The 25,723-nt window shown below is 35.9% G+C and overlaps 1 protein-coding gene across 1 annotated transcript; it reads left to right on the forward strand.

Moving 5' to 3' along the window:
* Window positions 1–746: 746 nt before the first annotated feature.
* Window positions 747–25,292, forward strand: LOC116887922 (testis-expressed protein 11-like). The gene is made up of 8 exons (XM_032889388.1): window positions 747–785; window positions 1,978–2,064; window positions 3,811–3,881; window positions 5,636–5,752; window positions 8,986–9,058; window positions 22,912–23,061; window positions 24,501–24,609; window positions 25,277–25,292. Exons 1-8 carry the CDS (start codon window positions 755–757, stop codon window positions 25,290–25,292), a joined length of 654 nt encoding a protein of 217 aa, XP_032745279.1. The 5' UTR covers window positions 747–754.
* Window positions 25,293–25,723: the final 431 nt, after the last annotated feature.

Raw genomic sequence — 25,723 nt, forward strand, 5'->3', positions numbered from 1 at the left:
TAAAGAAAGAATTTTACCAATGGGGGAGACGTCCTTGGTCCTGAGAAGGCTAAATGTCCCAGTGTGGGGAAATGCTAGAGGTAGGAGTGGGTGGGTGAGAAAGCACCTTCATAGAAGCAGGGGGAGGGAGGATGGGATAAGGGATTTCTGGAGGGGAAACAAGGAAAGGGGATAACACTTGAAATGTAAATAAATAAAATATCCAATAAAAAAAGAATTTTACTTCTAACAAAGGTTTGAATTACTGCCCTAAAACAAACAAAACAAGTCAACACTGCCAACAACAGAACAGAGGCCTGGAGAAATGGTTCAGCACTGGTTCCTGCAGAGCACCCACATGGTGGCTCACAACCACCTGTAACTGTAGTTCCAGAGGATCCAGTGCCCTCTTCTGGCTTCTCAAGGCACTGCACACGCATGGTGCACATAAAATCAAGAAATCTTTAAAGAGGATCCAGAGATTATATATCACAGAGGTCCCACCTGCTCCCAAATACTATAACCTTGTAACATGATATGATGCCTTATCAGTTATTGGAATCATTTGTCAAGAAAAACTGGGAGAACACTGGTTATGAGTAGGAACCATATCTTACAGTGGAGCAAGTGTGTTTTCACTGAACTAGAAACTGTACAGTTTGCGTTTTTAGCCCAATTCTCAGACGCAAATAGTTTTTTTTTTCAGTTATTTCTCTACAGTAAATGTTATAACAATTTAAAAACTTCTTTTTCTTTAATTTTTAGAAAGAGAGAAATGAATAGACTTTTGAGTTACTTGGATACAGGTAATTATGTTCTTGCTTATTTTTAGTCCTTCATCTTGCCTCTGTCCTCTGTTAAATTCTCCAAAGATATTGAATGTACTGAGTCTAACCTAATATTTTAGTTAAATTTCATACACTTCATTAATGTTTATTACAGGAATCTATTTTAGTTTTTTCATCCACAAGAAGGGGAGTGTTGGACATTGCTAGCATCTACTTCTAATTTGTTTTAAAGACACTTGCCTTCCTAGTGCTCTTTCCCTCCTCTCTCTCTTTCTTTCTATTCATTCTCTCTTCCTTTTATCCTTCCCTCCATTTTAATTTTCTGTCCTATGATTACATATGTGAAAATTAATTCAAGACAAATGAAATTCTCTAAACCCGTGCTGGTTTTTATGACCTCTTAATTTAAGCTTGCATTGCCTGTTCTTTTATTTTACCTATTTACAAAAGTTTTGTGCGTTCTCCTGTTCTCTGTCTCCTTGTAATCTTTCCTGTTGACTTCCTTAAACTAGTGCCTAGCACCATCACATTCTTTTTACCAGCACTCTGCTTTCTTTGATGGTGTCCCATTTGTTCAAATGGTATTCTCATTTTTGAGAACACCTTAGAAACTTTAATCCAGTTATGGTAATAGGTGAATTTTATACCTCAAATACAGATTATAAACAAAGCAAAATGGCTTAAAGCCAAAGCTTTACAAATGAAAACTTTGCTGGTTGGTATTCTTTTTTTCAGAAGAGCATGTGGTAAGTAATAAATGCTTTCTGGTGATGATGGGGCATGTTCTGGGTCTACATTGTATTTACTGTGGAAGCTAAGTAAATATTATGCCAGTCTACTGATACTATGATTATTTTAGGGTGTTTTGTTTGGTGCTAGAGATTGAACCCCAGGGATTCAGCCATACTAAGAATTATTTTAGTGTTTTAATTATTATTCCCATTCTTTATCTCCTTGCATGTGCCTCAAGTAGTGAATAATTGTAATAATTACATTTATAATTCTCTCTAAGAATATATTTGTCCCCTCAAAGTTTGAGTTAATGCCTTCATGGAGCTTAGTAGTGCTTTTTCCTCATTTGGATTATTTTGATATGCAACCATATACATATTCACAGAAATAAACTTTCTAGATGCACACTGTTTTTAAAGGATGATTAAACACTTTGCTAGCATACAAGATAATTATCCTATTTTCCTATTCGATACAGCACTCCTGAAATTTTCTCAACATTTTGATGACACTTCCTCAACTTTGGATCCTATGGTTAATGATGCCAATTGGTTCAGGAAAATAGGTAAAAAAAAATATGTGAGCATGGAAAATTTTCTGATATAATAGATTATGTCTCTTTCTTTTGAAGCTATGGTATATATGTATAATTTGCTTAATCTTTATTTCCTTGTATATAAACTAGGAATGTATACAGCTCCTATGTAGGATCATTTATTTATTAAGGATTTTATATGAAACAGTTTATGTATCTTACTCGGACGAAGTATTCTATGCTAACTTTTTTCCTTCTGTATGGATAGTGGTCAAAAAACAAAATGATGAATTATAACTTTAGTTTCACAAATTATTTTCCTAAACCTGCTCTAGGAAGCTGAATATATTCTCTGATGTGATCTACCAAAAATACAAAAATATACATAACTATGAGGATACATCTCAGACATATACTTTGGAGCAAAAACAGCCAGAGTACATATGCATGATTCAATTTATACACCAGTTACATTTATACACAACCCTGATTTTGTTTTCGAAATCAAAATAGTGATTTGTTTAAGAGGTAAGAAAGAAAAACAGCGAGGTTTACCCTGTGATCACAGTGCATTATATTCATGCGTGCAGAAGTTGCTGTGCCTTTAGCATTTAAATAATGAGAAAATAATCTTAAGGAAATAAGTCAAGATAGTGTTTACCATAAGAAAAGAGCCTGAACATGAAAGAAATTTGCAGTTTTCTGATAATGGACAAAATCTTTCTTGATGCAGATATATGGTTATTTTATTAGAATTCATCAAGTGACACAATTCTGAATTGTGCCATTTTCTTTTTCTAAGACTAAATTAATAAAAATGATATAAAATTATGGAGGTTGTTAAGACCTATTAACTAAAACTATCACAGTGTGGACTGCTTCTACATGAACCTGTTACTGTTTTATGAAATTATTTCTTGAGCTTTTGATCTAGTAAAAGGGAATAAGTAATACAAATTCTAAGAAATTTCTAAAGTAAACATTTTTAAATATAGAAAGATTTAATGACTCTGACCTTTTGAAGGTTTGGAAAGGTTAAGGTATTTTTCTCACTTACGTTGGTTTACCTAGTTGGGGCTTCTACTAACCTTTGGAAGATAGAAAATATTCCAGAAATACTCTAACCATTGATGTTAATATAGTCTGACATTTCCTAAAATTTATCTTCCTTTTACCACTTTCAGTTGATGAGTTGGTGACTTTCAGTTGCCACTTGTTGACTCTCCTTTTTTCTGTATTTTTAACTGAAAATATAATTACATCATTTACCCTTCCTTTTTCTCCCTCCATCTTCTCCTATCCCTTGCCCCATAAACATTTCATGCCCTTTCAAATTTATGGCCACTTTCTTTAATTATTATTATAGCTGGATAGGTAGATAGATAGATAGACAGACAGACAGACAGATAGATAGATAGATAGATTTAGTACTGAGAATTCTTTTTTTTACATCTCAAACTTTGGAACTTTAAAAAAATTAAACAGTGCCTTGTGTGGTATTTACTTAGAATGGACAATCAGACGTGATAGGAATTACAAACTTTCTTGGCAAAAAGTTTTCCCACAAGCATAAAGTCAACTTCCTATATATTTTATTGACCTATTTAATTTCTTTTGAAATTAATTTTATATTTAAAATTTTAAGTTAAAATATACTTAATCCCAAGAACCTCCTTATCAGCACATTAGCATTGAAAATGTTGACAGTAGAGACCATGGTGGTATAGACTAAACAGTTAATTTTTCACAATTACATTATTTCATGTTAACTTTCAGCTTGGAACTTAGCTCTGCAATCTGAGAAGGATCTAGAGAAAATGAAAAACTTTTTCATGATTTCTTATAAGGTAAATCTCATCACAAATATTCATTATATACTCTATGGAAGAATAGGGGGATGGATGGATTATAGGTCCTGAAGGGGGAAGGACCAATAGAGTCAACTAATCTGGACCCTTGGGATGGTCTCAGAGACTGAATCATGAACCAAAGAGCATATATGAGCTGGACGTAATTCCCTTCCCACAACATATGTAGTAGATGTGCAGCTTGGTCTTCATGTGGGTCCTGATCAAATGAAGCAAGGGCTATCCCAAAAGCTGTTGCCTCTTCTAGCTGGGCTGTCCTGTCTGCCTCAATGGGAGAAGGTAAGCCACATCTGGCAGAGACTTGATGCACAAGGGTTGGGGGACACCCTGGGATCCCACCTCTCAGGGGAGAAGGGGAAGGAAATGGGGAGAAGGATTGTGGTAGGGAGTGGCAAGGAGGGGGGTAATAAGCAGGATGTAATGTGAATAAATAATAATTTAAAAAAGAGAAGAAAAAATGTTCATTATAAAGTCTCATTGCATTATAGAGTTCTACCCAGTATAGAACTATTCCTATGCCTTTGAAGGGATATGGAGTTCCAGAGTCCCATTTAAAACATGAGTATCTTTAGAATGAACATGCTCCAATATTACAAGCTACTGCACATTAGGAAAGGTCACACAAATAAGTGTGTAGAAATGTAGCAGCCAGGATTGAAAAGGGGGTAAGAAGTTTGAACCTCCTTTATTTAAGTTTCCTAGAACAGGTTCGATATGTAAGAATTTGTGAATTTGTTACTATTTATCTTTAAGCATTTAAAAAATAGTCATTTGCCTCCAAAGTAGACATTTAAAAAGTTAGAAATTGGTTCAAGTGCTGATGGGGCAATGGAAGCAGAGGGTTACAGAAAATACCTCGGCTGCATTTGCAAGAATCCCAATCTGACAAATTGAGACCATAAAATGTTCAGAATTTTGAAGCTGGAATGAGCTGAAGATTCCCGTTTCTTCACCTTAAGTAACCCAAGACCTAAAGAGATTGGACAACTTAAAATGTTATTAATTCCAGGAAGGCCACGATTGTTATCCATGGATGTTTGTGGAGTCTTTGGAGGGCCAGGCATGTAACTCAGTGGTGGAATACCTACCTAGCACGCACAAGGTCCTTGGCTCAATCACCAGCACTAGTAAAATAAAATGTCTGCAAGCTTATGTATAAATGCAGTTTTAATTAGAAGAGATAAGTCCATTTTAGTTTTGACATTTATGACAATGCTTGTGTAAGACTGACATGTAGACACCAAAGTGGCCTAGAGTTTTATTATAGTAAAAAGCTCTGAGTATTTCCTAAACCTAGAGGACAAGGGTTAATGATGAGGTTATGCTTAATGCCTGTCTAGATTTGACATTGTCCCCTTCAAGCATAACAATTTAAGTACTGATTTGGGCTCTGTTCAGTATAAAGGGAAAACTACTTCCCAGGGGGAAAATCACCCATAAATGACAGCATCACCCAAGAAGTAAATTGCTAGATAGGCATTCAGGGCCAAATGACAGTACTTGTCATTGAGAAAGAAAACTGAAGAGGAGACGCTTTTTATCTCTAGGAAGGTGCTAAAAACAATGAAAAGTAATATAAAATTAAAACTGTAAATCAGGGTGATCGTCCATATCATTTTTATGGCAACATGTGGTTTTTCTCATTCAGACAAGATGTTGCTGATTTTCATTCTGATTGTGTTCACCTGACAGAATTCTCACTATTCATTGATGCTCTGGTTATTTCTTATCAGCTGTCCCTTTTTTGTCCTTCGGATCAAGGACTACTGATTGCACAGAAAACATGTTTACTTGTAGCAGCTGCAGTTGATCTAGAGCAAGGAAGAAAAGCTACAACAACTTATGAACAGGTAATGTGCAGTCTTCATAGAACAGATGAGGGTTAAGTGTGCTGTTTGGTATTTTTCTTTTCCATGACACGTTTATTTTTATTCCCCTTAGAAAATATTTTCCTCCATTTTGGGAGAATCTTGATTTCAAAGGTTTAGAATGGTTAGAACCTTCCTAAGTAAATGTTATATTTGGCTTAGCCTCTTCTTTTTAGCTGTCCCTCGCCATGGCCTAGTATTTCCTAATATATTATTTGTTGTGTTTATAAAAAGATAAAGCGAGGATGTGTCCTGGGTTTCGGCACTCATGTTGTGTTGATAAAAAGATAAAGAGACCTGGAAACTGGGAGAGGGAATAACATTTGAAATGTAAATAAGAAATACCCAATTTAATAAATATGAAAAATTACAATAAAAATGGTATTTAAAAAAGATAAAGAGAGGGGGGGATTATACTCTATTGAGGTGTGATGAGGTATGGGAAAGGAGGTGCCTCAGCGGCCCCATGCTGAGACGTTCCTTCCCCCTGAGGGACCAGCCACAGCAGGGTATAGTATAGAAAAGAGTTTACTCAGAGCAAGGGGAGGGAAGTTAAGAGGGAAGTAGGGCAGAAGTGGGGGGGTAGAGAAATAGAAGACTAGAGGAGGTGGACCATGAGCATGTGGAGAGAAGGGGGATGGGGAATGGGAAGAGAAGGGACAAAGGGAGAAGAAATTAAGAACAAGATGGAGCAAGAGAGCAATAGAGTGAGGAGGGGCAAGCAACCCCTTTTATAGTGTCAGGCATACCTGCTGTTGCCAGGGAACTGTGGGGGTGGAGCTTAGACAGAATGCTCACATTCCCGGTTTTGATTTAATTAAAAAAGAAAAGTTAGAGACAATGGTGGAGCAGGAATAGTGTCATTGTGATCTCTGACTGCTTCATGCTTGTTTTAGGGCGATGTGTCTCTAGGGAACCTAGAAAAGAGGGTATGGGATGTTTGTTCAGTCAGAGTTGTCTGTTTCCTTGTTGTTCAGGGTCTGTGGAAACATCTGAGGATAGGTCAGAAGGAACAGATCCAATAGAAGTGTCTGTGAATGAGGAATGAGTGGTTGAGGAAATCAAGAAAGAAATAAAAGCTCTTTTTCATGGCACCTTCTAGGCCATTGCCCCTGTCAAGATGAATCCACTGACTGTCAGAATCTCATTGAAGTAGACAATGGATACAAACTTTATACTGTCTCTAAGAAAGACATGGCTACAGATGTGACTGACAATGCTCTAGGTGAACAGTGGAAGAGTAATGCAGTCTACATCAGTGGTGGAAATGAAAAACACAGTTTTCCCATGACTAAAGGTGTCTTGTTCTTCCTAGTTTTATTGTTTTTAGAGGTATAGAAATATCTAACTCATAGCCTTTTTCAACCTTTTTTCAGTATGTGTCTTTAGATATAGTGCTCGTCTCCTATAGACAGAATTTAGACTCTATTTTAAACTAGTGTGGCACCCTGTCTCTTAACACATAGTTTTAATACATTGACAATTGCTATTATTTCGTAGTTAAACTGCCATTTTATTTTTTGTCTTCTGTAGCTCTCATATATCTTTTCCTTAATTTATGCATGCATGTTTGCGAGCACTCGCATATGTATGTCTGCTTATCTGTACGTGCCCTATGTGTGTGCAGGTGTCCACGAAGGGCAAAAGAGAGCATCAGGCCTTCTGGAACTGTAGTTATAGATGGTAGTGAACTACCTGATATGTGTGCTGGGAACCAGACCTGGGTCCTCTGCAAGAACACTAAGTGCTCTTAACCAATGGTTCCTAATTTCTCTTGCATAATCTAGAATTTTTATTTGTGTGACTTAATTAATAGAGATATATTTGATGAACATTCTTATACATTCCTTCTTTAAATGTGGCTTCTGTTTATTATATATTAATTATATATTAAAATAGCTGTTTTGAAATGTATGTTTGCTAAATGTAACATCTGGGCCTTGACAAAATCATTTCTATTTTTTATGCATATGCTGGCCTGCATGTGGTTGACATACTTGCCTGGTGGTCTTGGAGACCAGAAATAGGAACTGAAATTACAGACAGTGATAAGCAGCTCTATGAGGTCTGGGAATCAAACCTAGGTCCCTTGCAAAAATAGCAAATGTTCTTAACTATTCTTCTATCTTGTTTACATTTTGTAATTTTTAGTAAATTGACTAGCATAGTTCATTGAGCTCTGTTTTTCCCATAGTATAATGGCTCAATGTTCACTCCACAGTGTGGTTCAAGGAGACCAGGCTTCATCCTAACCACTGTTTCAGATATGGGGCAAGGATAGGATAGTGGTTGACTTATATCAGATATTCAGCTCTGGGTCCCTCGGTATTTTGTCTTGTGTGTCTCCTGGCATGGAAACTGTCCCTCCAAGCTTACTGACATCAGAACAATTGAGACCAAGTACTTTGAACTTGCCTTGCCCTTGCCCTTGCCCTTGCCCTTGCCCTTGCCCTTGCCCTTGCCCTTGCCCTTGCCCTATAAATACAGTCTCAGTAGAGGAGAAGACCAGGCCTCTCACTTGTGCCTATTTGTATTATAACACTTATAATAGAGACCTAGTGGTGCAAAAGTCCAGCAGTCATGGACCTCCTAAGAATCCCAACCTATATACTTGGCCATATGTGATTAAAACAGTGCTTACACCACAGTGACATGAGTATTAATTTAAATATGTCATGGCTCACATGTATAGGCTTTCACTGCTCTTCCTGATAGTAGGTCTGTGGGTGCAAATACATACATACCCTCTGGGCAATTTCTATGACTTTATGTGATTTCATTTTGTTTGGTTTTATTGGGAGGAGAGAGAGGAAAATTTCTGGGCATGGAACCAATACCTCACATCAGCAAGTTCTTAACATATACTACTTTACCCTCAGCCTTACATGCTTATCTTATAATTTTTATTAGTTATTTTTGTTTTGTTTGGAAGAGTTTATGAATCTCCTCATACTCCTATCCAGGGGAAATATGTTTATTATTAAAGAAATTGGTAAAGAAAAAAGAAATTGGTAATGATCAAGGTTTTTTTTTATTAATTCTCACTTTCTTGGTACAATAAGGAAGAAAACATTTGAAAGTTAGTATTTCTATACTAATTGCAAATGGTTGACTAAACAATTATTGTTTATCTTTTCTGCTATTTTAGTGAATGAAATTTGAAATTATATTAAGTTCTTTTGCTTATATTATCTCTTTTTTATATATATATATAGAACAAGTTACTAAGAATGGCACTTGAGCAGATCCAGAAATGCAAAAATGTTTGGAATCTCCTGAAGCAAACAGGTACAATGGGAAGTGGATTTGCAAACACATTTACAAAATGAATTTATGCTGAGGATGTAGGTCAGTAGTACAGTCCTTGCCTAGTGTGCATGAAGGTCCTATGTCTAATCCCCAGTACCACAAACAGAAGTGAGTTTATAATCTGAATAATAAAGTCACTAGAAACTTTGGCTACCAGAAGTTTGCACTGTACTTCATAATGAGTAAAATAATTCTTTTAGAATTTTTCCATAGTGTATGTTAGAATTTTTATTCCAAACTAGTAGTGAGAATAATACTTAGTTTCTAAGAAAGTATAATATTAAACTTAAAAACAGGCCATTATTGGCTAACATGATGTTTTTACTCTTACATCATTAGATTTCACTTTAATCAAATTTAACAGTAGACTTCAAATCAAATATTATATACTGCTAAATTTTGTGATTATCAAAATTGTTATGTCAATAGAATAGCTTCTTCCTGTTTCCTTAGTAGATTTTTGGCTTTTTACACTTTGTTCATGTTTTAGAATTGTTTTGAATCAGTGGATATTGAGTTGAATTATATGCTTTGTCACACTCTAAAGAAATAATCATGTTTTTCTTTTAAACTATGAGTATACTGAATTATAATAATAGATTTCCTGGAATTAAATCAAAATAGGTTTTCTAGAATAAAACCTATTTGGTCACGGTCTGTCATTATTTTGATGTTATTTTAATATGTGGATGAATTATGTTTCATAGGATTTAGAGATTATTGGCCTGTTGTTTCCTCTTTGTGCGTATGTGATATCTTTGACAGATTTTAGTAATTAGAGATAAACATAAACCTCTAAGATTTAATTTGTTTTGTAATCTATGACAGTCATTTAAATAAATAAGAACAGCAAAAGTCAAAATATAACATACTAACTATAAAAACAATACCTGAAAATGGATGCTACATCTTAAGAACAAAAACATGTCTTGTTTTATGTGTGCTTCTTTCAACAGCTACAGAACTAATTATAAGAAAAATCTGAATATATTCTAAGACATACAAGTAAAATAAAATTATCTGGTAATTAAAGAAAATTAAGTAGAAAATCCGAAGTAACTTAATAAAAAAAACTTGAGCATAAAAAACAATTTAAAAAGTATCTGAAAAATACCTTATACTAGGATGGTAAGGAAGAACTTCTGGAGAGGATAAGCATGAATATGTAGGCAGGAAAGAGGATATCTGTGAAGGTGGCAGTGAAGAAGAATTTAGATACCATGCAGGAGTTGAAGAGTAAGAGGAAAAAGAAAGTAGGGAAGTAAAAAGAGGAAGCAGGAAACAGATGTTGGGGGAAATGATTAACACTCACAATACACGAAAGATCAAAAACTGCTCAGTACCGGGGGATTTCTCAATGATCATTTTTAAAGTAGAGCAGGACACTTAACCCACCCAAAGAGTCAAATAATAGTTCCTGTGACCTTGCATCTACTTTTGAGTCCCTGTGGGTAATCTATGACTTAGCTTGGGGTCTTTACCTCAAGAAAATTGTGAGTACTGTTGTGTTCTCATATAAGATGATTTTTAGAAGACTCTTGCTGTAGAATAGACAGCTGGGATATGTGAGTCACGTCTCCAAAGATACCAATGATTTTGAGGGGAAAAAAGGAAAAAACAAAAACTTCATACTAGAATCTAAAAGGCTGGAGCATTGCTTAGACCTCCATACATAGTCTCAGTGATTTTAATTAATAAAAGTATGGCAGAATGCTAGCTGTCCCTCTCAAATCCTGTCTTCTCTCCAGGCACACAACTAGGTAATACATAATAGAAGATAGATAAATGGATGGATAGATGGATGGACAGACAGATGCAAGTATTTATAGTCTAACTGTGTGTGCGAATACACAAAATTGTACTATTTTGTAATTACCCAAATGAGGTAAAAACTTATGGCCACACAAGAACCAGTATTAAAGTTTATGGAAGCTTTATTTGTAATTATCCAAACTTAAAAGCACCTAATGTGGGCTTGAGAGCTGGCTGAATGGTTAAGAGAGTCGACTGCTTTTCTGGAGGTCTTGAGTTCAATTCCCAATAAGCACATGGTGGCTCACAACCATCTGTAATGAGATCTGATGCCCTTGTCTGGTGTGTCTAAAGACAGCTACAGTGTATTCATATACATTAAATTAATATTTTTTTAAAGAAGACACCAATGACCTATGCTCTAAGATCAAGAATTGACAAATGGGACCTCATAAAATTGCAAAGCTTCTATAAGGCAAAGGACATTGTCAATAGGACAAAAAGACAACCAATAGATTGGGAAAAGATCTTTACCAATTCTACATTCGATAGAGGGCTAATATCTAAAATATACAAAGAACTCAAGAAGTTAGACTCCAGAGAATCTAATAACTTTATTTCAAAAATAAAGAGCTAAACAAAGAATTGTCAACTGAAGAATATTAAATGGTCAAGAACTGTTCAACATCTTTAGTCATAAGGGAAATGCAAATCAAAGCAACCCTGAGATTCCACCTCACATCAGTCAGAATGACTAAGGTAAAAAACGCAGATGCTGGTGAGGATGTGGAGGAAGAGGAACACTCCTCCATTGTTGGTGGGATTGCAGACCGGTACAACCCTTCTGGAAATCAGTCTGGAGGTTCCTCAGAAAATTGGACATTGCACTACCTGAGGACCCAGCTATACCTCTCTTGGGCATATACCCAAAAGATGCCCCAACATATAACAAAGACACATGCTCCACTATGTTCATAGCAGCCTTATTTATAATAGCCAGAAGCTGGAAAGAACCCAGATGCCTTCAACAGAAGAATGGATACAGAAAATGTGGGACATCTACACAATGGAATATTATTCAGCTATCAAAAACAATGACTTTATGAAATTCATAGGCAAATGGATGGAACTGGAAAATATCATCCTGAGTGAGGTAACCCAGTCACAGAAAAACGCACATGGTATGGACTCACTGATAAATGGATATTAGCTCAACTGCTCAGAATACCCAAGAAACAATTCACAGAGCATATGAAGCTCAAGAAGAAGGAAGACCAAAATGTGGATGCTTCAGTCCTTCTTAGAAGGGGGAACAAAAATACTCACTGGAGGAAATATGGAGACAAAGTTTGGAGCAGAGACTGAAGGAAAGGCCATCCAGAGACAGCCCCACCTGGGGGATCCACCCCATATACAGCCACCAAACCCAAACAATATTGCTGAAGCCAAGAAGTGCATGCTGACAGGAGCCTGATATACCTGTCTCCTGAGAGGCTCTGCCAGAGCCTGACAAATACAGAGGTGGATGCTCACAGCCAAACATTGGACTGAGAACGGGATCTCCATTGGAGGAGTTAGAGAAAAGACTGAAGGAGCTGAAGGGGTTTGCAACCCCATAAGAAGAACAACAATATCAACCAAACAGAGTTTTCAGGGACTAAACCACCATCCCAAGAGTACACAGGGATGGACCTGTGGCTACAGCTGAATATGTAGCAGAGGATGGCCTTGTTGGGACCCTCATAGAAGCAGGGGGATAGCAAGTTTCTACACAAATACACCTGCACGCACACACAAATACATAATAAAAGTGATTTTAAATAACTTTATGCCAGTAAGTTTGACCATAGACAAAATGACAGTTTTCCTTGAAAACTCTTTTTTCCTGATACATGCATCAGAATTGACCCAAAGAGAAACAATCTGAATGAACCAGTACCAAATGTTTCAAATAGTTCTGCACCTGTTAAAGAAAGGAAATTTTAAACATCTTTTTCTAAAGTAAATTACTTCATTAGTAGATTCTTCCAAGCATATTAATCAATTTTGTATGAATAGCTCTTCCCCACCCCTAGACAAAAAACTACAAGAAACCAGTGACTGCTGGGTAAAGGAGAAACAGCCTCTTACAAGGATGAACTCCTTGACTGGTTGCCCATTGCAGAGTGGTCATCCCTGAAACCATATCACAGAAACAACAAAAATGGACTCAGTGTTGTGTGTGTCTGTGTGTGCATATTTATACATGCATGCATACATACATAACATGTAATAATCATAATCAAAGAAAAAGAGTTTATCCATCTGAGAATGGGGGGAGGACATGAGAGGAGAAGAGGGAACATAGCCAGAAGGGGCTAGAGGAGAGAAAAAGAGGAGGAAAATGGTTTAATTTTATTTTGATTTAAAACATGAAAAATACAAATGTGAGACATTGATTGTATGGGGCTACCATGATGCTGATGTCCAAATCAGGAAAGAGTATTCATCACAAAATAAAATGAGACAAGCAAACAAAACTATGTTTACATTGAGTGATAGGTACAGAAGTTCCTCCTCAACAAAAATTAAGATGTTTAATTCAGTATTATACAAACAGAATAATTTATGGCCAATTAGTATTTAGTTAAAGAATTTAGCATTGTAAAAATGTAGTGTACATTAAACAAAGGAAGAAATGTGCTCATTTTAATGAAAGAGAAGCATGAAAGAAAAATTTAATGCCCATTCTTGATGAAAATATGCAGAAAACTAAGCCTGGAAGAGGACATCTTCACTCTGACAAGTATCACCAATATTATTCCTTAGTTAATTTTTGATGATGGGATGTGAGGAGTTCCCCACCTGTGTCAAGAGCTGAGGTATGTGCGATCATCGCGTCCACCCAACACTGCTGGACTAATTCCAGGACTCCCATTTCACATTGGACTTAACTGATCATCTTGTTTTCCTGACTGGCTCCTAATAACCATCTGTAATCATCTTGATATAAGACCATTTTCAAAGCTTTGCTAGACTTTTCTCTTTGTCAGGCTCAATACTTCAAAAATGAATCTCTTGGATTCTGTTTTCCAATCCTCTATCCATTTACATCTCTCCTTTTCTATATGACTTTTAGTAGTGGACTGTGAATCAGACCACCTTGCAGTAGTTCCTTGAATTTCTATGGGCAGATTTTTTTAACCTCTCACTCAACTTTAATTTGCCCAACCTGGTCCAAACTCTTCTGCTTTCAGCCTCCTGACAGCTGGAATCACAGGTGTGCACCACCACACCTGACTCTTGGCCTTAAATTTCTGTATTGGAGAGTGGAGGAAACACTCTGCCCTGGATGTATATTGGTTGGGAATTCTGCCTCTTTAAAGATATTGTAAAAGTAGAGCTGTTTCTATATACCAGGGCTTTGCACATGTCATAGAGAACTGACCAATCTGCCATTCCTAGGATATGCCATCTAATTTCAACAACAGGAACACAGAAGTTAAACTGAAATGGATAAATGAACTGTGATACACCTTTGCAAGGAAATATTATTCAGTGGTAAGCTGATATGGAATGTATTTGCTAAGTTAAAAATTGCCAGACTATATGTATATGGATTATATGGATATAATCACATATGTTTGACATCCTGGAATGTATAAAAATATAGGAAACAAAAATGACTTTAGTGATGGCCGGGATTTTAAATGAGATGAACTCACTATAAAGGGACAATATAAGAAATAGAACAAAGGATGTTTGTAAGGAGCTACGATAGCATACACATATGTTTACACATGAATATATTATTAAAACCCATATAACTATATACCATAAAAAGTAATCCCACTATATACAATATAAAATAAATCAGATAGTGGAGGGGACTACAGATAGAATTCACACTGTGATAAATGAATCTGACTATATAAAAAATTAACCGCACAAACATACTGAAGGAGCTTAGAAAGGAAAGCTGACTTAAATAACTTTGAAAAATAGTTTTGACTTGGACACAAGGTTAAGGACAAAAATAGAATGCACAATACTGTGCTCTAGTTAGGAACTTTGATTTTCATTGGTATACATTCTTACATGTATACCATGTATAATTATATACATTCTTTACATGTATAATCCTTTCTACTGTGACTTGACACATGTGTTACTAAAAGTGATTCTACAATGCAAATGTGTGTGATAAATTCTAAGAAGCTGTGGGGGAAATTGGGTTAGGAATATACATGAGAACTTAAAGACACATTTTATAAAGATAACAACCAAATAAAATTATTGTTTGGTATATGTTAAATGACGACAATACATCAATACTACAATAAATAGTCCATTTTGACTTGAAATAGACCTGATGGCTGCTTGCAGAAGGCAATGTCAGAGGGATTGCTCATGTTAGAGCAAATTGAAACTTTCAAAAATTTTATGCATTCGCTTATGTGCATATGCATAAGCACAAGGCATACTGATAATGTGCTTTTCATTATCTGTGCTTTATTTGCATTAATGTTGGAAAAAGTAAGTGATTTGGTATGGTTAGTAGATACAAGCCATTAAAAGTAATTCTATTACTATATTCTAGCAAAATATGATTGAAAAAACCTTTTAAAATATCACTTTAAGTAGCATCAAAATCCATTAAATGTATAAAAATTAAGCAATAGTACATTCTTAAAACACTGGAAAAATTTAAAGACCTAAACAAATGAAGTTTATTTATGTGTGTGTATGTATATACACATATTATGTATAATGTTCATGGGCTAGAAAAGTTAGTACTATGAAGTTTTCTCTAATTTGATCCATAGACTTAAAGAATCCCAGTCAAAATCCCTGCTTAACTGGTAGGATAATATGAATATCTTTATGGAGATTCAAAGGGCAATCGTGAAATGATAGGTAGAATTTGGACTTAAATCCCACAACAAAGAATCCAGACTAGAATCTGGAAATAGACCCACAAGTAGTGATTTTCTTTGCAACAATGCATCTAATACTTTACAATGGGGAAAGGGCTGTTATGTTGCTCTTGTTTTATACTGAAATGTTGCGATAATTTTATGTAAATATAGGAAAACATTAACTTTGATCCCCCTTTACACCATATAATTATACCATATATAAATATTGACTTGAGATAGGTTGAGCACATTGGCACATTCTGTAATCAAGGCTACTCAGGAGGCTGAGGCAGGAAGAGCACTTAAGATCAGGAATTCAAGGCCATCCTTGGCAATATGATAAGATTCAATCTCAAAAGATGAAGTATTGTAGTGTAAAACAGTAATATTTCTAAGAAAAATGTAGAGGAATATCATTATGACCTTGAGAATGCAAATTATGAACCATATAAGAAAATAACAATAATATACACTTTGATACAATTAAGAACTTCAGATTGTCAAACCCAGTGGTGGTGGTGACATAAAACTTTAATCCCAGCATTTGGGAAGGAGGGGCAGACAGATCTCTCTGAGTTTGAGGTCAGCCTGATCTATAGAGCAAGTTCCAGGACAGCTAAGGCTACCCAGAGGAACCCTGTCTTGAAAAACAAAACAGAACAATAACAAAAAAGGAAACTTCAGGCTGTCAAAAGCTACCACTGAAAAAATACAAACTACAAATAGGAAGAAAACAACACATAAATTTGATAAATTGCAATGTAAAAAGTACTCCTATAGCCCAACAAGACAACCCAGTATAAAATAGGCAGAAGAATTACATGGGAACATCACAAAGGGAAAAATATCCAAGTCATCAGTAAGTAACAGAAAAGATGCTCAATATCATTATTCATCAAGGAAATACAAATTAGAAGTAAAATATGAGCTGCTATGTATTGATAACCCTCTGTTGTGCTAAAAATGCCATGACATGGCCACAAGAAACTTAGAGGAGAAAGGGGTATATTTGGAATTACAGTTTCAAGGACATACTGTTGGTCATGGTGAAGAAACCATGGCAACAGGTAGGGCATTCCTGTCAGCAGAAGTGGAAAGCTGTCTGATCAAATTTTCATCCTCATACAAGAAGCAGAGAGAAAGAGCAGGAAGTGGGGCAAGACCATAAACCCTCAAAGCCTGTCCCCCCAGTGACATACTTTCTCTGACAGGCTCCAGCTCCTAAAGATTCCATGAACTATTGCAAACAGTACCATCAACTAGGGATTAAGTGTTCAAATTTATGAGCCCATGGAAGACATTTCTTATTCAAAGCACCACATATTGCATACAAATTGAAGAACAAAATAACAATTGCTGGGTCAGCTAGATGGCTCAAATGAGTAAAAGCACTTGTCTCCCACCCATGCAAGTTCAATGAGCTGCATTCAGTCTGTAGGAGCTATGGAAAGGTAGGGACAACTAAATGCACAAATTTGTCTTCTCATCTCCATATGTACCCCCAAGGCATGTGTGTGCCCCAACCCATGATAATAAATTTTAAAAGATGTTTTTTAATAGCAACTGTTTATAAGGATAGGGAGCACAGCTAGGAAGCATGCCATTGAAAAAACACTTTGAAAAATTGTTTAGTGATACTTCCTTAAAACACACACACACACACACACACACACACACACATCTAACAATGACTTTGCAAGCTCTCTCATAAGCAAATATTCAAGTGGAATAAATGTATCTATTCACTAAAATATGCACAAGAATCTTCACAATATTTCTATTCATAAGAGCTAAAAATCTGAAACAACCATGTCAACAGAAGGATGAATTAAATAAATTGAATAGTGTTTGTATAGTGGAACACTGCAAAGCAAGAAAAGAAAATAGTCTCTGGCGCATGCAAAAATATAAATGAAAATCACAGGCATTGTCATAAGGAAAAGAAATCAAGCATAATAGGATATACTGGATTCAATTTGAATGTGTTAGGGGTGGTTAGAGAGATGGACTAAACAATCAAGAATAGTTGATTTTTAGAGAATCTAAGTTCAGTTCCTGGCATCCATATTGGCAAGTCATAGCCACATGTAAACCCAGCACCAAGGGATCTGGCGACCATTTCTAGCCTCTTCAGGTGCCCACACACATGTGGCATACACTTGCTCACATACACACATACATCCAAAGAAACTACTTTATTTAAATCTTTGAAAGAATGAATGTTTTGGGATAGAACCCATGTCATGCAACTCATCCATAAAAAATGTATAACTCAGTAGACTTTACTATATTCAGATAAGTGTAACCAGTCAGGCAACATTCCATTACCTCAGAAAGAAACTTTGAACCTTTATCAACCCTTGTATTTTCTAAACCACTAATGTATGTTCTGTTCAAATAGATTTGCATATTCTGAGTGTTTCATATATATGGAATCATATAATATGTGTCGTTTATGACTGGCTTATTTGGACTATTTCATATTTTCAAAGTTCCCCATGTTGTAGCAACTATCAGCACTTCATTGCTTTTCATAATCAAATGTTCCATTTTACAAATATACTATTTTATTCATCTATTGATCACTTAACTTGTTTCTATCTTATGCTAATTGTGAGTAGTGCTGTTATAAACATTTGTGTAGGAGTTTTTATCTGTACATACTTTAATTTTCTTGGGTATGTACCTAGAAGTGGAGTTGCTAGTCATACGATAATTGTGCTTAATCATTTGAGAAACTGCCAAACTATATTTTAAAGCATTTGCACAATTTTACATTCCCATTGGCAGCGTATAGAGCTTCAAATTTCTTATCTCTTTTAGTAATATTTTTTATTATCATCATCAGTATTATTATTATTATTATTATTATTATTATTACTATTATCATTATTCCAGCTATCCTAGTGAATGTACTTGTGGTGGCTTATGGTGGCTTTTTCTAGTGACTACTTTTCCCCATGAGATATATAATGTGCACTTTTTCAGATGGCTATTGTCTACCATAGGATTTGTCTCATAGTTCCAGAGGCTGGGGGATTCAAAATCAGTGAAGGCATGTAATGAGAGTATAACATGGCAGAAGGTGAAAGGATCCACTAGTGTGAAATAAGAAACAAAGGAAGGTTAGCCTCATTTTATAAGAACCTACCTACACAGTAACTAATCTAGTCCCTTCAGAGTGAGAATTCTTCAGTTCTATGAAAAAAAGGCTTGATCATGTTTGAGTTAATTTTTGTATATGGCATCAAGTATGAGTTCAGTTTCATTCTTTAACATATAATATCTACTTGTCACATAAAATTTTTGTTTCAAAGACTAGTCATTCCCTATGAATATCTTATATGTGTGAAAAAATTAGTTTGCTATAGATACATGTCTATGTTTCTGGGTCATCAGTTAGATCTCACTGATGTGTATAGGTCTGTCCTAATGGTAGTACCATAATATCCCATCTGTTTGTTCCTTTAGTAAGCTTTGTGATCAAGAAATCTTTTAGCTACCTCAATTTTTATATTCTTTTCAAGATTATTTTGATTATTCTGTGTCAGTTGACTTTCCATATAAACTTTTGGATGAATTTGTCAGTTTCTTCAGGCAAATATCCCCATCTGGGATTCTGATGAATCTGCAGATCATGTTAGAAAGTATTGTCTATGTGTTTGGGGTGTTTGAGACAGGGTTTCCTTGTGTAGCCTTGACTGTCCCATAGACCATGCTGGCCTGGAACTTGGAGATCCACGTGCCTCTGCCTCCCAAGTGCTGGGATAAAAGGCATGTGTCACCATATCCTGGCCTTTTTTTTTTATTTTGTAGATATTAGCATTCATTATATTTTTATTTCAAGGGTATTTATATATAAGTCATATATCAATACAGTATTCACTGATAAAACAGGGTAATTAACATTTCCATCCCCGTAATATTGTTTAGAGATTTCAGACTCTTCTCTTCTGGTTATTAATATATGATTGATATATAGGATAATATGAACTATAGTGACCTCACTGTACTGTTGAACACTAGAACTTGCTACTTCTATCTAACTGCATTTGAGAGGAACATTTTAATAATCTTTTTAGATAGTTGTGGATATAAATTTTTCATACAATACTAAAATTTAATTGATAGTTATTTTAACCTCTCGTGATGTGGAAATTAAAACAACATGGTAAGTTTTCATGCAGTAACATTTAAATCCAGTGTCTGATACTCTATGATCTTTTACTAGTGACTTATCAATGTGTTCTATACATGTCATTGTGAAAATATTAATTCTGTAATTTTCAAAATTGTTCAAACATTGGCATATTAATTCATCCAATAAAAATACTTACATTTGTTATATATTAAAGTTTTAGCAAGTAATAGGTATTTGTTAATATAATTAATTTCATAAAAAAGCTTCAAATGTTCTTTGATAAATTGCCATCTCATAGTGATGAAGACAGTGTGTTAAAATTCACACATTTGAACTGGAGAGAAACTCAGGGGTTAAAAGCACTGACTGCTCCTCCAGAGGACCTGGATTCAATTCCCAGCACCCACATGGTGGCTTACCATCCATAACTCCATTCCCAGTGGATCCAACGCCTTTGTCTGGCCTCTGCAGCTATCAGGCACACATATAGTCCACAGACATACATGCAGACAATGCATCCAGGAACTTGCTATAAAAATAAATATAAAACATTTAAATCAAACATTTGCTTGAAATTTCAATTGTTAACATTGGCAAAAATAATGCCATTGTTCATAAAGTAACAGCTTCTCTTGTTAATTTTGGCTGAAATGTTTAGCCAGATACCTAAATTTGAATGCTGGTGCCTTTTTATTCTTTAAAGTAAAAATATACTTTAAAACTAGAGCACTAATTTTAATAATATAAAAGAACTTAAACTTTCAGAGGCATACGTGAGGACTAAAAAAAGCCAACAAAAGATCATTTGACTTTGTCATTGGCTTACTAACAGTCCTCAGGCAAGTTAGAGATCACTATTGGGACAAAGTTTCCCTAGGACTGCTCCAAAAAATGTTTGATATGAAAGCTTGAATTTAGCGTGTTGTAGAATGCACTGTAAAGAATGCACATGACTTCCTTATGACAGTTTTTCTTATTCTGGCCCTCATGCCACTGTTCCAACAAGTATTGTATTGTCCTAGAAATGGTGGCTGAAGCTAGGTGATTGAAGGTCAGCAAGGAGCAAAGGAAAAGAAAGAACAAAAACATCAGAAAATTGGGGTTGGGGATTTAGCCAGTGCGCAAGACCCTGGGTTCAACCCTCAGCCCCGAAAAAAAAAAAAAAAGAAAGAAAATGTTGCAAGTAAAACAACTGAAAAAGGATCCAAGGAGGGATCATGCTCTGTATTCAGAGAAAAGTCATTTGGAAGGTTGAATCGGAAGGACCACTAAAGTTTAATGCTAGTATTATTTAGGAGGTAACATATAACTGTGGGAGAATCATGTTCTAACTTCAACACTGATAATAACAGATATAGAAATTTTTTGATTATCTATTGGCAGTGATTATAAATTATGATTTATTTCACAGATTGAAATCTGAAAATCCAAATTACAAAAATTCCCCAAAATCCAAAACATTTTAGGACAGTCATAATAACAGAAGTGAAAAAAATGCAAATTTGACTTCATATGACAGTCACAGTCAAAAGAAAAGTATACTGAAAATATTATAAAGGCGCTACTGGTATACACCTATAATTCCAGCACTTGAGACATGGGAGTGGAGGACCAAGAGGCTAAAGGCCAACCCTGACTATATACCAAAAAGCCTGTCTGAAAAGTGAGGGGAAAGCCAGCAAAATGGTTTGGATAGTAAAAGAGCTGCTGTCCATCTAATAACCCAAGTTTGATCCCCAGGATGCATATGGTAGGTAGAGAGAACAAGCTCCCGTAAGTTGTCCTCCGAATGCCACATGCCCAAGTGCCTATACACATACATATGCATACAATAAATAGAAGGGAAAAGAAGAAAGGAGAAGTGAGGGAAAAGGAGAGAAAAGGATAATATGCAAAATTACCTTCATGTTCTGCATAGATGTATAACAAAACATAAATGAATTTTGTCTTTAGATTTTTTCTAATTCTCAATACATCTCATAAATAATGTGAGTATTCAAAAATCTAGAAAACTGAAATAGTTTTGCTCCTAAACATTTTCAGAAAGGGGGCACTTTTGTGTAGCGGTTTCCTCCAGGATTAAAACTTTCCATCTTGGAAGGAAGCTCATTAAAACACAGGATGTTAAAGGAAATGCGACAATTAGATATTTAAGACAGGATATGTATTCAAAAGGCAACAACAGGATATCCCCATGGGTGGCTCACCAAGACACAGGATGCTTATAGGGAGGTCAAACAGGATGTTCCAAGGGAAAGTAAAGCATGCCTGCTGCAGGGAAACTATGCTCAGGAAGTAAATAACTCAGTGGCTTCAGAAAGTCCCTGAAACTGACCAAATGTACTAGATCCTTCTTTCCCCACGCATAAATAAGCAGTAAGACCTCTTAGAGACTCAAGCTGAGCTGCCTGGAAGAAGCAGAGACCAGCAAGCTGCCTTGAAGAGGCTCAGACCAACCGAGTCTTCCAAGATTGCAGGTGTGGAGCATGGCATCATGTACCACCATGTCATTCTCCTGCATCCGGCTGCCTCAAATATTTATTCAATGAATGGCAAACAGAACTCAAGTATGGTGCATAACATCTGAAATATTCTTTTCATGATGAGAGCAAAGACACATTATTGGCAGAATACATTAACCAAATTTGGAAACTTTTTTGCTCATAAATCTATTGTTAATTCATGCACCATTGTGTTTTCTATTTAATTCAGTCATGACAGTGAGCGTCAGCTCAAAGGATGCAGGCATGTTGGTTAGAATCTTAGCAATAGCACCAGAACATTTTCAGGTCGGTTATAAGCATCACAGCTGAAGTTTCAGAATATGTCAGAAATGCTAGTAAATGTGTTACAGGGTAGTAAAACTAGTGATGTGCTTATAGATATTAAAATGTTGAAAGTTTATCAATGGAGACTAGGATGGCCTTCAAACTAAGTGAAATCAATTTTTCCTTATGGGAAAACTTGTCCAGTTAGGATAGGATAGGAGAGAGGATTAGTGTTGCAGGAACAGAAAATGTTAAACTTTCCCTTTTCTTTAGGAGATTTCTCAGGTGATGACTGTGGGGTAATGCTTCTGCTGTATGAATTTGAAGTTAAAACCAAAACCAATGATCCATCCCTGCACAGCTTTCTGCAATCAGTTTGGAAGATGCCTGGTTTAGAAAGCAGAACACTTGAAATAATGGCATGTAAGTGCTCTATTTATACCTGTGCAAGGCCAGTGCCCATTTAGATCCTACTGTTTTCTCTCTTCTGACCTTGAGATGATTTTCATAGTATATTGTTTCTCACTCTCTGATGCATTCTTAAACTACTTTGAATTAAAATCATTTATATAGTTATCTTTTTCACTCTATAAGATTGTAATCTCAGGATCATGAACAATAATTACTTTTATGTGTTATACTAATAAATCTTAGTGAAGAGCATTGCTCATAATAGGTGCTCAAATGAAGTCTATATGTAGAATTTAATTATGTAATGGCATGATAGGGGAAGCTCAAACTTTGGAAAGTTAGTTTTATGTAGGTAGCTAAAAATGATAAATAGCTACTTTGATGATCAAAGATGACTCCAGCCTAGTATTTACTAAAATGTATGGAGAAACTTGGAAAGTGTACATCTCGCGCTCTCTCTCTCTGTGTGTGTGTGTGTGTGTGTGTGTGTGTGTGTGTGTGTGTGTGTGTGCTACATGCAGTGAAGGTGCTAGCTGAAAACCATACAGAAGGCAGTGCCCTTCTGCAGCATATAGCGCAGGGATTTGCAGAAATCTCGTCATCTGTGGCTAGGTAGCAAGTACCTTTTTGATACACTAAATCCACCTCACTAGCCCCCTAGAAATTTGGAAATATTTTAACACGGTGTAATTTTCAAAATCTTTAAGCTATGCTATAGGACTTACGAGCCTCAAAGCCATTTAGGGAATTTACTGCTGGAAATACCCTGATTATCTTCCCCTTTGCCTGTAACTTTCCTTAAGAGCTTGAGCATGGGTAGTGAAGGTATTAGGGAGCCTCCAGTATACTACAATTGCCTTGGGTTTCTTAGAACTGGACCAATGAGGCATACTCTATGAGTACCACTCCTTATATAGTGGGACTGCTCTATAGGCTTCTTGGCCACATCTGGAAGGCCTAGACACATCTAGACTCTCTAAGGCAGCAATACCAAAGCCTATTTTTCACATCAGGAAGAAGCAGCAACAAGAAAACAACTATATGGCAGATTGTTGTCTGCCTTTGATTAGCAGCTTTTTATTGATCTGCTTCTATTTCTTAGCTCGCCTTTCTTCACTGTGGTTCATAATATAGTTGTATCACCTGTGACTGTGCATGGTTACAGAAACAGTAGTTCACTACCATTGTTGAAGAAATGAATGGAACCTGAAAAAGTCCTACAGCCTAGAAATGAGAGAGGCTTCTAAAGCTTCTATAGAGTCATGATTTTATCAAATTTGGTGTGTGGTGTGTGTGTGAGAGAGAGAGAGAGAGAGAGAGAGAGAGAGAAAGAGAGAAAGAGAGAGAGAATCTTTTTGTTCCATTAGAGAATGCATGTTCTAGTCCTGCTTGAAAACTGTAATGAATAAGATAATGTGGCATTCAGAAGCTTTTTCCTTCTCTTCTTACAGCACTAGCTATGGATAAACCTGCACACTATCCTACTATTGCACAGAAGGCCTTGAAAAAACTTTTATTGATCTATAGAAGGAACGTGCCAATTAACGTTTTGAGATACAGGTTAGTAAATATAAGTTGACACCTAAATTAAGTTTTGTGGAAGCCAAAAAAACACAAAAACAAAACAAAATCAACAACAAAAACCCCTCTAGTCAATATCCCATTAGTCACCCACTATAATCAACTGAGCTAACATAGAAGATTATAGGAAAATTATCCTGTAAAGTTCTCTGTAGTGAAAATTATATTGCACACTGGAGAATAGTAAGCAAGACTACTGTTCCCAGGAGAGAAAAAGAAGGGTACATCCTGCTTTCCTTTATTGTTCTAGTCATATAATAAAATAGTACTATGTATTCCTTCCTTCATGTCATTTACTAAGTATCCCACATGATCATAAATTGGTAGCTACCACTCAACTTAAACATTTTTCCTATATTTGCGCTTGCTAAGCAAGCGCTCTACCACTGAGCTAAATCCCCAACCCCTTCCCTAGTACTTTCTTTTTTTTTAAATTTTTTAAGATTTATTTTGTACATTGTAGCTGTTTCAGACACACCAGAAGAGGGCATCAGATCTCACCACGGATGGTTGGAGCCACCATGGTTGCTGGGATTTGAATCAGACCTCTGAAGAGCAGCTGGGTGCTTTTAACCAATTGTTTACTCTCCAGCCCTTCCCTAGTACTTTTAAGTATCAATAATGTTATATGGTTTTGCTTTTTCAGGAAAAACTCATTGTAGTCTTTCTGTTCTGAGAAGTAAGGTTTTTTTTTTTTGTCAATTTAAATCCAATTTTAATTCCTTTGTCCCTTTGAAGAGGTAGCATTATTGTTTAAATGCCCATAAATTGAATCAGCTCATAAAGTATGAAAATGACATGATTGAACTGGCAAAATGGTTCAGCAGATGAAGGTCCCTGCTGCCAAATCTAATGATCTGAGTTCAATCTCACGACCCACGAGGGAAGGAGGAGAACCAAACTGAGAGTTGTCCCCTGACCTCTGCCCGGGTGTGTGTGTGTGTGTGTGTGTGTGTGTGTGTGTGTGTGTGTGTGTGTGTGTTGCACACACACAAATAAAAACAATGAACAATTCCTTCATGAGGGATATAAACTTTGTCTAAAAAAGACAACCAACCACAAACATCAAAGAAGGACCCAAATCCAAACCCTT

This window comes from Rattus rattus, chromosome X, assembly GCF_011064425.1.
Source record: "Rattus rattus isolate New Zealand chromosome X, Rrattus_CSIRO_v1, whole genome shotgun sequence".
Taxonomy (NCBI): domain Eukaryota; kingdom Metazoa; phylum Chordata; class Mammalia; order Rodentia; family Muridae; genus Rattus; species Rattus rattus.